Consider the following 17,534-nt stretch of genomic DNA (forward strand, 5'->3'; position numbering starts at 1 on the left):
AAATATATTTTATTCATTAACTTATTGTATAATATTGGAATACTTGGAATCATAAAATATTAGGAATTAGAATAAAGTGCTTTCGATAAGATTTCTGTATCAAAGTAAATCTTAATTAAAACTGGCTTAATTAAGGCTTAAGTAATGAGGGTTCTCTATTAATCAAGGGATGTTTTTAACAACTTTTTTACCCCCATCTATCACTTGGTGACAGTATATGTGCTCATGTTTTAGTTTGCCCACTTCCCCTACTTAAAATCAAGTGTATTTTGCTTGTGTTTAGTAAAAAAGTAGTCTTTATTTATGAAAATAAGGGCCGATACGAGCAGGACGGTCAGCTGATGGTAATTGATATGCCCTGCCCATTACAATGCAGTGCCGCCCAGGATTTTTGAAAAACCCCAATAATACTGAGTGGCACTACAATTGCGCTCGTCACCATGAGATTTAAGTGTCATTTGCCCAGTAATTTTACTAGCTACGGCGCCCTTTGAATGAAAGAGTTTTGAATTTAACTTTTTGTCAAATTAAGGTTGGTAATATTTTATAACATTTTATTATTCCATATAGGAAGGGATATTGAAACATGTCTGAGCTCTCGAAAAGTTGTTATCGATGTAAATTTATGAGCTCACTGACTTGAGCTACTCGAGCCCTAAGTATTGATAGCCTACGTAAAGATTGCGATATCTCAATTTCACTCGAATTTCACCTTTTATGCATTCAATATATGCTTAGATAAGGTTTATTATAACGTGAGGGAAGTTATTGATTCAAATCGTTTACACCTGCTTCTGTCTGCTTTAAGCGTTTTTTTTTTTGGAAATTACTTCAGGAAGGAATACACTACTAGCCTTGCTCCACGCTAGGATGTGTTTATTTTAAATTCTATTTAAAGCAATGTCGCTGTCATGTTCATGTCATATTCAGAGAATAAAACTTGGGATACAATAAGGTCCAACTGAAAACAGAACAACGTAATATTGAGAAGTAGATACATGTATGTTTTTCTAAATAAAATCAAGAAAAATGTAATCAATACCAATTGCTAACTTACTTTACTGGTACTGTGGTACCTTTATCAAAGTACTTGGAGTCCTGCCCCGAGTCAGCATCCTTGTAGCGTTGATACTTGATTCACACAGTTGTAGAAACCTGTGCGTCTCCAAACAAATCTTTGAGCAATCTTTTAATCTACACCCATGCTATAAATCCTCTATTGGTTGTAGGTAAAGTCTTGCATGGAACTGTTGTTAGGTATTCAAACACCCATGCGATACTATTATCACATTCGTGTTTTAATACCCCTTATTACACAACAGTTGCATAAATAACTATCACCATCTGCCATCAAATCCGTAAGACACTCGTAGTATCTGTGACGTATTGATATATTCTGAAAGGCTGTTTCACAATGTCCAAGTAAGGTTACTGATAGGCTACTTGTTACTTACCTATCGAATAAAGACATCATTTGCGTTTAACAATGTATATATAAAGATAGTGTTATCTAGCAGGTAAGGGCCATTTAAATTATAGGATGGAATTAGTAGCAGATATCATAGTTATCTGATGGATAGCCTGACAGATACACAGACCTATTAAATTTTAAGACGAACACCTTCCAACTTATACAACAAAAACAATGACATCTAAAATATTTTTTTTTTTAATTAAAATCTAACCTCAATAAAACAATTATTGAAGTAGGAGTTACGTTGCGGAAATCCATAATTATCCAAATGTTTTGAGCTTTCTTTAATGTTATTTCCGCCAAGTCTTTTAAACAATTCGACACATGTTTCGCCTCTACACGAGGCATCCTCAAGACATGTTGACTCGCCAAAATCTGGCACGGCTGTTGTGACGTATTACTTCCGGAAGAGATACGTAACAATGGTGTAGGGACCAACTTTGTTTGTTCATTCAACAATGTTAATCTCGTGCCAGATTTTGGCGAGTCAACATGGCCTGATGATGCCTCGTGCAGAGGCGAAACACGTGTAGAATTGTCTAAAAGATAAATATTGGCGGAATTAACACTAAAGAAAACTCAAAACATTTGGATCTAACCTCAACATCGATTGCCACGGGAAAATGCGCAGACATCGAGCAAAGCTTGGTTCTCCAAATATAATATATATATATATTGTAAATAAAGCTTATTTTATTGCTAATATTCACTGCTTTAGTACATACCTAACATGCATAGCAAGTTTAAATCGATTACGTAATATGTACAAGGACAAATCATCCAGTGCAGCTTAGCTTGAATTTAGCACAGAAATACCTGTACACCATGTACGGTATTAATCTAAGTTACAATAATATTTTACACGAACGTGACGTAGAGGAAGATTGCCAGTCTTAAGCGTGGCATAAATTCCTTAAATCTACGGTGTAAATTTTCTAGATAAAGCAACACTGCTGTTAGGAATACTGTAATTACGTTTAAAAATCAAATTATTTCGCTGTCGTTACAAATTTGACGTTATGACACTTGAAATTTAATTAATAGAAACGTTATATTATTGGCATGTAAATTAATAATTGCTGTCGTTTATATATTGTGTGCTTGGGCATAATTAAAGTTTAATTACAATATGGGAGATAGAAATTCAATGATATCTCAAAGTGGTGACAAACATTAAAGGATTGTATTGTGCAGATAAAATAAATTCATTATTTAGCGTTTTGAAATCCATTTAGATATTCTGATTACCTTTAAATGTATCAGTAAATCCACCGTCCTCAACCAGTGGATTTTGTCGTAGATCGAAAAAACGTAGAGCCTTTTGCCTTTCTATTGGGATTCGTATAAAATGTTAAACTCGCGTCAGGAAACGTGACCTGATTGAAAATTCGTAAAACAGTCGTTGAAATTATGGATGAATGTTGTTTTTTTTAATAGAGATAAACTTTTAAATGTAAAATAATTGTAATAGTTCTGAATTGTTAAATTTTTTATGTAATATAAATTGTGATTGTGTGTACGATAGCGCAATAAATGAATATTGTATTTAACCACATAAGTGCTAGTACTTTTATACTGATAAATAAAGCAATTCCAGTGAAATTATTCCCAAACCATTCCAAAATATTCAAAAATGCATAACGTCAATGTTAAATTTTTTACACTTATCCTTAATATAATTCCATATCCATCTATATTGTGACAACGGCAACTTTTGTATTGTGGTATGACACAACCGTCACTAATTATTTTGTACCGGCTTCTCATTAATGTGACGAAATGATACAACTTATATTGTGTACAAAAGTACTTCTGGTTATTAGCATTCGTATTCTGGGGATTATAAAACAAATATTGTAATTATTATTATAAAAAAATAGCCTGAAATCGCTTCTGTAAACTTTAAGAATTTCTTGTCATAAGAATAAGCTTTTAATACAGCATGTTGAAAAGGCATTTATTTTTCTCAAAATTGATTCCTTTAGAATTCATTTTGATTTGATCTGTTGTAAACCAACATAGTCCATTTTTTAATTGTTCCTGTTAATCCACAGAGTATATTATCATAACTGATAATATACCATTACCTACTATGAAGATAATAATTATTGCGTTTGGACGATTTTATTCATTACAAACACAAAAAAATACGAATCTATTTTCTTCAAATTATTAGTATGGATAATATTTACTAAAATTTTCCTAAAAGATTGAAGAATGTATGATCGAATGATAAAATGTTATCAAAATAAAGATTGTAGAAGGTCTTCATATTGTGTTGGCTAAGAGTGAATCGTCAATTTGGGTCATAGAGGTCGATCGCTCACTAATGTATTTTTGTAATTGATGCCACCAGATGGAATCTTACTTCAATGAGATATACAGCTGGCGATACTACGTAAGTATTCATATAACTATGTTGTACGTTTTATTTTATCTTTCTTCGTAATTTAGTACTGGATGGTTTGACATTTTTTTCAAATATTTTATTGGTGTTCCTTTTTTTATATATTTCTTGATAGTGATTTTTTAAATTAAATAAGTGCTGTTAAACGTTTTTTTTAGTAGTGCATCAAAATTTTTGTTTTAAGTTTGCATGTGCACTCTTAACTATAAGAATGATGAATTTGTAATTTTTTGCAATGTTAGACACTATTATGCACTAAACTTCAAAATGTACCTATAAAATTACTTTGTACAAACTTTTTATGGTATAAGTTACGTATTTAAACCAGTATCGCTTAGCGCAACATAGCCAAGTTCCCATTTAATTTTATGACTTAGCTTAAATATTGAGAGAGGATTGTATTTCAAACCATAGCGTTCTTATAACTAGTTTCTGATAACGAAATCGTATGTATCAAACGTTTGTATTTAGACAACGCTCTCCAAGAAGCTTTACTTCTTTGTCAAGGAGATTATACAAATTATATATTTCTATTGAATTAATTCTTTGAAGTTATACTTGCGTGCGTCATGAAAAAATTATGAGAGTGTAATTTTAAGATGCGCACGCATAACTGTAACAGGGTAAAGTTGGTGCCTAAATTTTTATTTTTAGTTGCTTCGTACATTATTAGGATAGGCAAGGGTTCAAGTCCGTATAGGCGTATTCGTTATTTAATAATTAATTGTCAAAGCCAACGTTGCAAGATTTTTACAATATTGTGCTTTCTACAAACGTACAATAGCAAGGAATAAATAATTTTAGGATTTTTGCTTTGATAGGCAAAAGAAGTATAACTTCTTGGGTGCATATATAAGTACACACCCACTTTTTTTTCTCTCTTGATCTAACGTTTAATCTATTCTTTTAGAAGAAGTTCATCGTGGTATACTATTTGAGAACTATAATACAACTCTAAAGCTATGTGAAGTAATAAATATACTTCACATAGTTTTAGAGTTTCAGTTGCAAAAGTGTTTAATGGAGCATCACATTAAAAGTAAATTTAGCTTTTTCACAAAACTTATGGACATTGTGTTGGTTAAAACACAAAATATTCTTCATTTTATTACCAATAATTTTAACCCTGAGTACTGTTATATCGACAACGATGTTTTATTAATTGATATAAAATCCCTCATTAAACATGACGTGTTAAAATTAACAACGCACTTAATTGACACAACAAATGTTCCGTTAATTGGTCGAAACATTACACTGAAAACATTTATGTAAATCTGATCTAGTATTGGTGATATTTTAGTATTTATTTATCATTGCTTAAACGTTCTGTGCTTTATGAATATGAAGATGTATATATATGGCTTGTAGTGGTTGTATTTCACATGCATTTTTTTGCAAAATAGCATAATGTGACTCATATGTATATCATCATCAGCCGGAAGACGTCCACTGCTGGACAAAGGCCTCCCCCAAAGATTTCCACGACTATCGATCCTGCGCTGCTCTCATCCAACGTATTCCGGCGATCTTGACCAGATTCTTATCCATCTTGTGGGGGGCTTACCAACAGTTCTTCCAGTACGTGGTTGCTATTCGAGAACTTTACTCCCCCAAAGGCGATCTGTATGATGTTTCATCGTGATGCAGTAATGTCGTATTATCTTTCTCTCGCCTCGCTATTCTATCTCTTGTTTCTAAGCGTTCTTCCACCTTTCTTCCACTTCGTTCATTATGTTAAAGCATACACTATGTATTAAAGTAAAATGTTTTCGATTTAGAGGGTAGACGTAGTTCTTCCATCGTGACGTACAATCTGGCTCTGACTAATCATTATTTATTGATACGGGGCGCTACCTACTTCGAAACTTGAACTAAGTTTTCGATGTTGGTTTATAAGTTGTCCTACCACGGATCCGATTGATCGCATGTTCTCCATTCGACTGTTTGATTCGTTGATACTGCTCACATATAATTATTAATTGAATATAATATTTATTATTCAAACAAAACAAATCTTATAACTATATTTACAATACTATGACTACATAAAATTAAAACTATCATTACGTACCATGATTACTGGCAGCATTACCGCGTTGGATACCAAGGCTGCTCCGTTGACCGAAATAGCTGCCAGCGCTTGGGTTTCCAGTAAGTAGCCTTATTCGGGCGCGAAGATAGTATTTTGAACATTCTCCGCACCTCCGGGCCCCACGGGACAAGTGTCTCGACACCAAACGGCACAAAGATATATGACTCACAGAGACCAATTATTATTTAACTAAATTAAACCCCAAAAACTTTCCCAGAGATTACGAAACTTCCACTCATATCTGCTCACTCACGTCTTACAAGACTTCTTATTTCTGATTCTTTTTTCTAATGTTTTTTTTTCTTTTCTTATTTATCTTTAAAATCTGTGTTGGAAGCACTGTCAAAACAAATATGGCCGGTTAAATTTTGAACGCAACTGACTAAATAAATGTTATTTAGTATTACATTTAATTAAAAATAGATTTATATAAGACACGCTCGCACTTGACTGTTTTTTTATCTCTCCCACAGATCCAACATCCAGTGTCGCATTCAAAAGCCTTTCGCTATTTTAATTAAAATCTTTACGAGCACAGTTAATGTTTGCTTAGTAATAAATTGTAATAACATCTAGAGCGTCTTACGTGGCTGTTAAAATGTTAATTTTGTGTTCAAATAAATGTGGGTTTTGTGTTGAGTGCGTAAACAGGGATTAAGTTCGGAAACAATTTTTACTGCCGACCGTCAAATTGCCGAGTTACGGTGCTTTCTTTTATTATTTACGGCTTTTCATTTATTCTCTTTTAAGTTTTTTGGGGTTTATTTCGGAGGCGTTAAAAATATACTTCAATAATCTGATATTATGTTAAAATTTAGGAATTTCTTTAATTTTATAGTATTTTGCTATTTGATGGGGCGTGATTTGTACGTAGCTAGCAAACTGCCTCCCCGTCTTATGTCGCACAATACAGCAGTCCCGTGCTTTTACACCTGTAGTGGCACTTTATAATTTGTTAAAACTCCGAAAAGCGAGCGATCTTCAAACACCACTTCCACTTATCTGTATGTGTATTCTTTTAAAGCTTTTGCAAAGTTTGCCTTGAAATCATACCAATCATTTATTCATAATTCATTCTTTATCTTTCTTTAGATTTAAAAGTTATTAATTAATGCGGCGGTGACACAATAAGTAGAACCCTTGACACTCAAAACGCTGGCCTGGTCCAATCCTCGCCTGCCATGTATCAATGTGCTTTTGGTTTTTCGAATTTTAATTAATGTTTATTCCATGCTTTATACGGTCGACAAGGCTCTTGTTAGTCCTCTGTTGTTACAAAAATATGAGTCGTGTTGATCACATAACATTTGGTGATACCGTATGTATGCAAGTTTGTCCTCCTCTTTTTTAAAGAGTAGGCTCCTTATTTAATAATATGGCTTTACCTTATCGGTGCGGGTACCGACTAGTTTCGGACCATTCGGAGGTCCTTCTTCAAGGTGAGTGTAGTGGGTTCGCGATAACGTCCCGTCTCTTACTGCGGACTTGTGCTCGTAGTGCGCGGCTGAACAGGGCGGGGGGCGCGGGGTGCGCCGGTGGTGATATCACTATTGGTGTCCACGGGTGCACAAAATGCACCTACTCACGATGTCCACTACGTGATCATCGGCACTATGGGTGTTATTGCGTGATGCCTTTAATAACACCAGTTTCCTAGTAGGCTTCTTTATGTATTTCGCTGCCAATCTCAAAGTTGATTTAAAATTTTACATATCACAGCTGTGTTTCGTGGAGATAGTTTATATGTTATCCACTTTTTCGTAGCTGTACAGAACATACTGTCATATCGTTCAACTGTCACCATAAAAACCGGCACGGAGACCGCTAAATATTCTGAACTGTGCATTTTGCTGAACTTTTCCATTTGATGAAACCGCAGTTCATCGATTTATCTAGCATACGAAAACCACAGTGAAACATGGCAATATTTAGTTAGTGTACCATAAAAATACAAAATTGATTCAATCCAATCAAAGCTCATGTTTCAAATCTAATTTTATGTAACAAGGGAATGTTACTAACTTTGTAATTCCAGTATTAATTAGAACACCGATGTCTAGACTGTGCTCCGCAGCGGCGACAAGAATTCCGTTACAATTAGAGCCTGAAGTCGCGTTAGCTGAGTTAATTGGTTGTCAAGCAACCGCTGTGTGGCCCTCTACTAATAAACACCTCCATAGAACCAACTGATTCCGTGTTCGCAGTTGTTAGTGGACAATTTATTTGTACGGACTTTGTTTAGTTTTTGAAAAGTGTAACAAGACCATTAGGCTGCTGGGAGAACTACTATATCTACTCAATCCACAGCACACCATTTTAATGTAAAATCATTTAAAAACTGTTTGTCCCTCAAGTTTTCCTGAATGGAAAGACCAATAATTATTAATCCCCGACGCATGGAGAGGGATGCTACAGTAGGGTTTTGGTTGCCAATTTTAATTAGAAGAAATAGAGTATATCTGATTTTAAAGGAGGTAAATAAAGAGTACGGACTTCCAAAAAAAAATTATATCATTTATTTTTTAGACTTTTTGCAGCACATAACATTTTTTCATGTTTTTAAAAGAATTGTGTAAAAAAAAGTAGTTTAGCATATTCTATGTGTGTAGATTATAGAGTACATCTACATGAAAAGATAGAGTACTATACTCTATTTTAGACTACGGTTGGTAACCCTAGTTACATATTTGATTTGTCTGTTATTCCCAATGTAATGGACTCATTTTGATGCGATTCTTTATTTGAAAGCCAATTGAGATTGTTCTAAGCTTTAATAATTTTGAGTGTGTTTTCGATTGGCATCCCTTGTGGTTTGGAATTTAGATTTGCAATAATTAGATGTTCTAATATGTATAATTTACAGGATGAATATTTTCTTATTCTGAAATACTTAGTAAGTTGAAATTTCTATATTTTTCCATTATTGCAGAAAACCAACTATATAACGGTAACTAAAAAGTTGTTAGCTCTAGATTATCCTAATCCTATTTTTATAAGTTATACCGATAAAGTCATTGTTTTGCTACTCCTTACGAAGTTCTAAGCGTCGACGCCCACATCTTTGCTTCTTCACTCCACGCCCCTCGAGTCAATGAATGATATTGTAAGAATAAATAGCACATAATATAGAATATATAACAGTACTAATGATACATTTGCAAAAAACTACTTCGAAAGTAAAACTCGTCTTAATGAGATTGCTATTATAAACAAATCATTATGGCAATGAATAACATTTACCATGTCATAGTGTTATTAATAACTTAAACGTGAAGAATGTGTTATCAGTTTTGGAAAAAAAATATATTTAAAAAAAGAGCACTTATTACGAAATGGAAAATTTGCATTTACTTAATTAAGAAACGTACGACCTAGTTGGCATTATTTTATTAAACACATGCATGCTCCGTTTCTGTGACCCAGATTTATTTTCGTATATTTTTCATCAAACTAATTATTTATTGAAATAAATAACAAAGTTGTAAACAATGACTAGACAAAGAGTCTACACATGCTTTTACTATTAAGTTTTAATGATGATTTGTATAATATTATATAATTAAATAAAAATCTGTATTTTAAACAACTGCTTATTCGAGTACATTGAGAAGAAAAGTAGCTAAGATAAGTTTATTTTTTATATAAGTATTTGTCGTGAATCTGCACTTACAGATTCTGAAAGATTTGATCAACTTTGTCGATTGTCATCGTTATTATACAATATCATTTAGTATTGCTCAATTCAATTATTAAGTATATTAAATGATAAAATCGTTTTGCATGGTTGAGTAGTTTTTTTTTTTGAAACGCATTAAATTTTTGTTTTTGACACAGTAATTTAAATTTGTATGTCGTTTACCAGGGTGAAGCTCCAGATACAGAAATCGGCAGAGTATTTGTCAACGACCCGGATGACTGGGACCTTCCAGACAAGAGGTTTATGTGGCTGCCGTCGTATGAACTCAGAAGCCCATATTTCGACGTGCACAGCAACACTGGCATGATAACAATGAAAGAGGGAACGCCTAATGGAACCTATATGCTGCGTTTTAATGTAAGTCTACCCACACTTGAAGCTATTTAAGTTTAATTTTTTAAATACATCACGGTCTTTCTTTCATGTAAAAATTTTTAAGATTTTTTTATAGATTTATAATTAGGGTTGTAGGTGAAGCTGCGAAAACATTCTTTAAATTTTATAACTTTTTGAAGAAATATTTTTTTACTCTTCTCATTTTAAAACATATTTCTGTCTCTATATAAAAATTCCTGTACGTTTGTGTAATATTTAACATCTTTGTTTCGGTGGGGCTTGCACTAAGAGAGAGACGTCAATAGTAAATGAATAAGGAAGGGTTCTGTGTGTTAATTGTTATTCTATCAAATGGCTCAATTGATCTTCATAATTTTTTCATAAGTATCATAGGCGGTAGGTAGAGCGGCCTATCTTTTAAATGCAATATCATTTTAAAGTTAATTTAACGACCTTTATGTTGTTTTGTACTAAATTCACTCCAGTTATCGTTACGTAAATAAATAAAATCTATTACATTGTTTCTAATAAAGCAAGCCTCTAGAAAATATATAACTAAGGTGTCAAATAACCCGTTTTAATAACTTTAATTAAGGCAACTTTATATTGCAGCAGCTCTTGCGCTATCCAGTATATTTGCTTGCAGCGTTGCTCTTGAATTTATAGCCGGTGGAAGTTAATAATTAAATGCCAAGTATTTGCGGTGACCTGAAATTCCGCTCCTTGCGTACGACCATATCGATTTAACTTAATATAGTCCACACGTCTACAGCGAAACTCGTTTTTATTCGCCTTAATTACGGGCTGTTGGTAGCTTTGTGTAGTCTATATAACTTAGTATAGTACTGTGGGACTAACTAATTTTGGACAGATGTTCTTCAGCTGACGTAAGTGAGGGACACAAGGGAGTTTTGAATATTTCACCCATAGGGCTATAAAATATGGGAAGGACGATTGAAAGTCGGTTATAATAAAAGTAAGAAGCACGTGATTACATTAAGCTGCTTCTGGTTACAATGTTTCTTCTTTTTAACCAGGTTACAGAAGAACATGAACCCATAGTACCATTCCACTGGGTAGAAGCAACAGTCAGCGTCACAGTCAAGGAGATCCCTGAAGAAGCCGTCGACAAATCTGGTTCGATCCGGTTCATCAACATAACAGCTGAAGAATTTATAATTCCCGAATCAGACGTAAGTATTACAGTAAGCGTAATAGGAAGGAAATAACTGTGTCAGAAAGGCTTGGCTTTGTCAGGCTATTTCTTTAATTCGAGCTATTTGGCGGAAATCTATTGTTATATTTTTTAGGTTAAAGCCGTTTGAGGGCGAGGCACGTGTTCAGTTGTAATGATACCTGTATGGTATAGTATTTGTGTCCTTTATTCGGTGAACAAATATATCTACGAGTTTTAGGCTGGGTCTACATATTAAATTGATTGATGGCGAAATATAGCTAAGGAATGCAAGAGAATAAGTGTGCTTGACAAAGCGAGTGAATGAGAAAGAGACCTTTTGCTGCCTTCAGTTCGCCGTGCATGTGCGTGCATTTATGCATTAAGGTTCAAATTGGTATATATCTATTTAAAATAGAATTTTCAGCTTCCAATCCCAATCAACAGCTTCCTCACGGGGAACATGGTACAGGTCGTTGTAGACGGATATTTCTGCACAAACCCGAAGCCCTTAAACGCTGGAGTTGGAGCTTGAGCTTTGGGGAACCCATGGCTATGTGCACTGTTTCTTTCTCGTAAAATGTTTTTCCTGCATATCAATGATATATTGGACTCCTCATACATTTATTGACATGCAGATTGCAGTACTGGAGATGCCGTACGACCATGTATTGTAATCTCGGGCAATCTTCGACTAGTGCCGGAAGAAACTTGTGTGCTGGAGCCCTCTTTTAAGTAGGTCGCGGAATTGGCTTTAATAAAAGAAGTTTGTTAGGCCCATAAAACTTCGTCTTGTATCGAAATAGTGGGTCTCGAAATCTCGGGCTACTATATCCAAGATCATTAGATTCTAAAGAGAAAATTGAGGTCATTAAATAGAGCACTGCAATACTCCAAGTCGGCACCTTTTTTCTTGCGCCCTACAAAGCGCAGGTCCGGCCACATGGAGTATATAGCTCTCATTTCTGGCCTGGTACCCCAGTATCAGTGCGAACCACAACAATGTGTGTCAACCGAATGGCCCACACATACGTGGTTACTTAGACCACATCTTTGAGTTTCTTGCGTCGTATCTTCTCTCGTAAGACGCCGCTTATTTTCATATTAACATTATAAATAATTATCAATTTTGAAAACATAAATGACTATGGCCTTCTGATAAACAAATCCTGAAACCAAGAATAAAATATTGACTAGGTACCTTATGTTAAGGCAGGTGTTGAAAATAAACTTTTAATTTACATAGAAAAACTACAAAATGCGAGTTATTAATAATTGTAAACATTGCAGGGAATGTGTTTCAAACAGAAATGGACTCTATGCCGTGTAGGAACGCAATTGTTTTTACGATATTGAAAAGAAACCTGAGTACAGGCATTCCCATAGAAAGGCATTCAGCTCTTAACACGCTAACCATTCATAAAATATATTCACGCGGCCTATTTGTTAAATATTTCATATTGTGAATGCTATGTGAACAGGTTTACGTTACGTATTGTGATTTATTGTTATATCGTGGTGTATGATTGCGCTTAACTAGCACATTACCACGGGAAATGCTAATTTCGCCATCAGATCGAGTTATAAAATTGCGTCTTCTCGATGAAAAGTAACTTTATTCACGAAACAGAAGATAATGTGGTACTTTTCCCGAAAAACATAGGAACTAATGAAGATAATGAATATTTATGTAGGTACGAAAAAGATGACCACTTGTGAAGATTCTGTGCAGCTATGTGCATACTTTATCATTTTGCTTGTTTTTGAGTTTTTCAATTAAAATTTTTAGTCAGTTAAAAAGGATAATTATAAACTTTTCACCCGCGTATCGGGACAGCAAGCTTACAGATCGAGGAATTATCTTTATATCGTTATATCAATGATAAGCAATAAGCGTCGGGTCTTTGATTATAAGCGAAAGAGTCCTATCATCATTATTCATCATTTCAGCCGAGGCCTCCCTCAAAGATCTCCACGATGATCGATTCTGCGCTGCCCTCATCCAACATATTCCGGCGATTTTGACCAGATCATCGGTCAATCTTGTACGGCCATCTGTCCTTCGAGCTATGTGCCCTGCCCACTGCCACTTCAGTATAACAATCACTGCGTTATGTCAGTGACTTTGGTTCTCCTACAGATCTCCTCATTTCTGATTCGATCTTGGAGGGAATCTCCGAACATAGCCCTCTCCATTGCCCTCTGAGCGACCATGATCATAGGCCCATAGTTAGCGACCACGTCATGAAGAGTCATAGACTCGTAGCGGGAAATGGTCGTAGTACTAACAGCACGCGGCCACACTGATAGGTTATGGTCTTTGACAGAAGATATGTTGGTATATGTATCGATAGTACTATTTCCGAAAATACCTAGCTTTTGAAGCGTCTTGAAAATAACTCAACCTCATACCCACTTTGTTATATGCAATCACTGTAATTAGTTGTTTTTAAGACCACATTCCGTTATTGATCTACGTTTCAAACATAATAAAATCATTCCAAATATTAATTAAAAAAAAAATAAGTTGTTACAATATTTAAATTTAGACTGTTAATTTAAATAATGATGATAATATATTAAGGCAAATCCAAAAATTTAATAGTTGCGTTTACATTTTCTAGAATATAGTTTTACGGATGGTAAACTCTTGTTATATTGATATGGCAATCCTGAGAGAAATTATGATCAAATAAAATAGCAGCTCTCGTACACCTTTTGACTTAACATGATCGTGTACCTAAATAATAATTCAATCAGCAGAGCATACTTAATAGACAAAAAAAGGCCAGACAAATTAAATGTCTTGGTAGAACCTCTTTGCTTATAGGCAACGCTGAAAACAGTCCAGGTTTATTACTTTAGTGTGCATGACAAGCTACGTCTTACATTCGCGATACGTATGTCTCTTTGTTTTGGTGAAAATAGAGGTTAACAAGTGAACGCACATGTCGCTGCAAGATTTGAGAACGTTATTGTTTTCGACGTGTTCACAGCTGTCACAGACTATCTAGGCGTATAAAATATTCTTAATATCACATCTGGTATAAAACATTACTCAGACCATGGAAACAAAGTCCAAATATAATAAAAGAAATTTTAGCATAGCAAAAGTTATTCGGAGCAATTATAATACTTTACATTGCGTGGCGAATTCAGTGCGCATAATGTGAAATAAAGTAACATTTTAGGCCAAGGTTAAGGCTCTAGACGTGAGGGCTTGGCAACTATTCACAAACGTAAAAGCCACAAAGTGACTCTACAGAATAAACGTCTCGGAGCTAAGAAGCCACTATTGTGTGAAGTAACTGTTGGAGTTATGTTTACGACGCGGTGTGGGAGGAATTTTGAATGTAGTTTGTGTTAGCATTTTATATGAGTATTTCTGTTATAATAGAATCAGATTTAAATAATTATATCGTAGGCGATGCTGCTTACTGTGTAGAACAGGAAACCATCACAATAAATGGATATACACAATAAAAGTATTATGTATTTTATATATGTATATACTATTCCTATCCTATACCCTTATACTGAAATGGCAGTGGGCAGGGCACATAGTTCGACGGAAAGATGGCCGGTGGGGCAGAAAAGTCTTCGAATGGCGATCACGTACCGAACGACGCAGTGTTAGTCGGCCCAAGTGTGGACCTTGTGGGGACAAGGTGGACCGACGATCTGGTCAAAATCGCCGATGGATATTGAGATCGATGGAGATCTTTAGCCTCCCCTTTGTCCGTTGTGATTGATCTGTTCTTGTATTTGTTGGTGATCACTTATAATCAAGTGCATCAACCCGTAGCTTCTCATTCGGTTGAATATTGTACGGTATTCAGTAATTCCTGCTGAAGAAATTCTAGTTTCAAATTTAATATTCATATAGGTTATTAAACTTCTCAATTATATTGAAATCGAAACTTTTTGTGCGGCCTGAGTTGCATAGGTAACAGGAAATCCCAAATCCTTAAAAAAGTTTTTAATAACAGTCTCAGAACGTGACGTTATTATTTTTTCACACCAGCTCGACAATACTTGGTTACTAAATGTCACGAAATATCATAAATAGCAAGTCTTTATTTCGTTGCAAGCGTTAGGGACAAAATTATTTGAATTTAGAAGGTTGATTTAGTATAGGGGCAGGGGAAAGGGGAAAAAAGAGATTTTATTCAATAACGAACTTTTTTGTAGAATTGCCGTCTTTTTCGAACTGGCTTCTAAAAAAAAACAAAAATAAATAACAGCCGTTGCAAGGAGTTAATATAATAAGAGTATAGACTTTTTCAAAGACAATAAAGTATGTACTTTCATTACTGATCGTGGCTGTGTAAATGACAGATAAAAGTTGCGGACTAGAAAAAAATTCGAGTGCGAAAACTTATGTTCGATGCGGCATCGACCTGGCACTATCGCTCTTCATCCAACAGCCACTTTTATGACGAGCAAATGTTACAAAATACATTTCTAAATCATTAGTTACAATAATATCAATTTAAGAAAAGATTAGTAGTATTATTTATTAATATTAAATTATTTAAAAAAAAATGTCAAGTTTTTAATTTAAAGTATTCGCCTAATGAATATAAGTAGTTTTTAATAAGGTATATTTTCAATTTAGTACTCAAAACTTTGTATTTTTGTTCGATAAAAAAAATGAGAAAATGTTTATTATATAAATAACTTCTTTCAGGGCACGAGTAAAAAGGAGAAACTACACCAACGACTTGCGGAACTATACAACAAATCTATGGACAACGTGGATGTGTTCACGGTGTTCAACAAACAGACAGTCAAGGACTCCTTCCTGGACGTGCGGTTCTCAGCACATGGCTCGCCATACTTCGAGCCCGAGAAACTGGACAGTATGGTCATTGGTATACAAGAGAAGGTATGAAATTTTTTTGAATGAAACTATACACGAAGATTTATTACCAACGTCCAAATTAATTTATTACTTTTGGTACATAAGTGACAAAAAAGGTATTTTTTCATTTAGTATTTCTCAGTGAGTTATCAACAAATACCATTTTACTAGTTGGAGGCTACTTAGCTAGCGAAATTACTGGTCAAATGAGACTTAACAACTTGTCTCAAGGTGACGAGCGTAATTGTAGTGTCGCTCAGAATTGTTGGATTTTCAATTACCATCAGCTTAACGTCATGCTCGTCTCCTCCCAAACTATCGTAAAAAAATAGTCTTGAGTGGCCAATTGTTGTATTATTTACCTCGCCTTAATGAAATTTTCACTTATATCGTGTCGTGAATTTTTACGATGCATCTAGAACGTGAAACGACGTCGTATCGTGCACGTTGCGGTATCGTATCATTTTAATGTTTTTCAGCCCTTCATCGGGCCTCAGTATTATTAGTAGGAGGCTCTTCTTATACAGGATACCGTCTACATCACAGCAGTGCCTTTTTCTACCGCAACGAACTTAGTCTTTACCAGGAGGCATTCTTTGCAAGGGCTGCGGGCTAGATTATGGGTACTAAAACGGCGCCTATTTCTGCCGTGAAGCAGTAATGTGTAAACATTATTGCTTTTCGGTTGGAAGGGCGCCGTAGCTAGTGTAGTGACTGGGCAAATGAGACTTAACATCTTATGGCTCAAGAATTTTTGTGTTTTTCAAGAAACCTAAGCGGCACTGCATTGTAATAGGCAGAGCGTATCAATTGAACCATCAGTTGAACGTCCTCCTGCTCGTCTCTTCCCTTATTTTCATAGAAAAAGTCTTGAAGCACTGTTTGTCGTAGTGCGCCGCTATTATAGTGATATAGCTTTAAAGTAGCTTATTTCTCAATGTGTCGAGCGTAATTTCGGTGCTGCTAAAAATGTTGGAGTTTTCTTGAACTCTTAAGCCTATGTCACACATGCCGAGTATTCGCTGCCAATAAAACTCATGCCTGCCTGTCATATTAGCACTAAGTTATGTTAATAATAACTCTGTTCATAAAGCCATTTATTTTCTCAAAATTGATTCCTTTAAAATTCTTTTTGATGTCATTTCTAATACTAATACTACTACTACCGCTTCGGAAACAAATGACGCCCTGAGAGAAAAGGAGCGGAGCAAGAAACTCTCCCAGCATTCTTTGTTTGCGCTCTTTTTAATACAATATATTAAATTGTACTGTCATTGTTATTGCTATACAAAATTTATAATCTAGTCCCAGGCTGTCCGATAACTTATATGTCCAGCTATATTGTTATAAGCATATTTACTCTAAACTTCCAACAAACAAATTATATCGTAATTTCTCCACTAAAGACAAAATTTTAGATGGCTATCGAATGTACACATACGTATGCAGCGACGAAGCAACGCAGAGTGTCCTCTTGTGTCAGCAAA

At 34.7% G+C, this 17,534-nt stretch overlaps 1 protein-coding gene across 2 annotated transcripts in view; it reads left to right on the top strand.

The window, feature by feature from the left end:
- The window catches only part of LOC126970402 (DE-cadherin), a 199,558-nt gene that overhangs the window by 152,522 nt on the left and 29,502 nt on the right, over positions 1 to 17,534 (top strand). For both annotated transcript variants that reach the window (XM_050816231.1, XM_050816232.1), the window contains 3 exons: positions 9,839 to 10,030; positions 11,047 to 11,202; positions 15,874 to 16,071. In XM_050816231.1, the coding sequence (XP_050672188.1) occupies positions 9,839 to 10,030; positions 11,047 to 11,202; positions 15,874 to 16,071 (546 nt within the window). The remainder of the gene's footprint in view (positions 1 to 9,838; positions 10,031 to 11,046; positions 11,203 to 15,873; positions 16,072 to 17,534) is intronic.

This window comes from Leptidea sinapis, chromosome 21, assembly GCF_905404315.1.
Source record: "Leptidea sinapis chromosome 21, ilLepSina1.1, whole genome shotgun sequence".
Classification (NCBI taxonomy): domain Eukaryota; kingdom Metazoa; phylum Arthropoda; class Insecta; order Lepidoptera; family Pieridae; genus Leptidea; species Leptidea sinapis.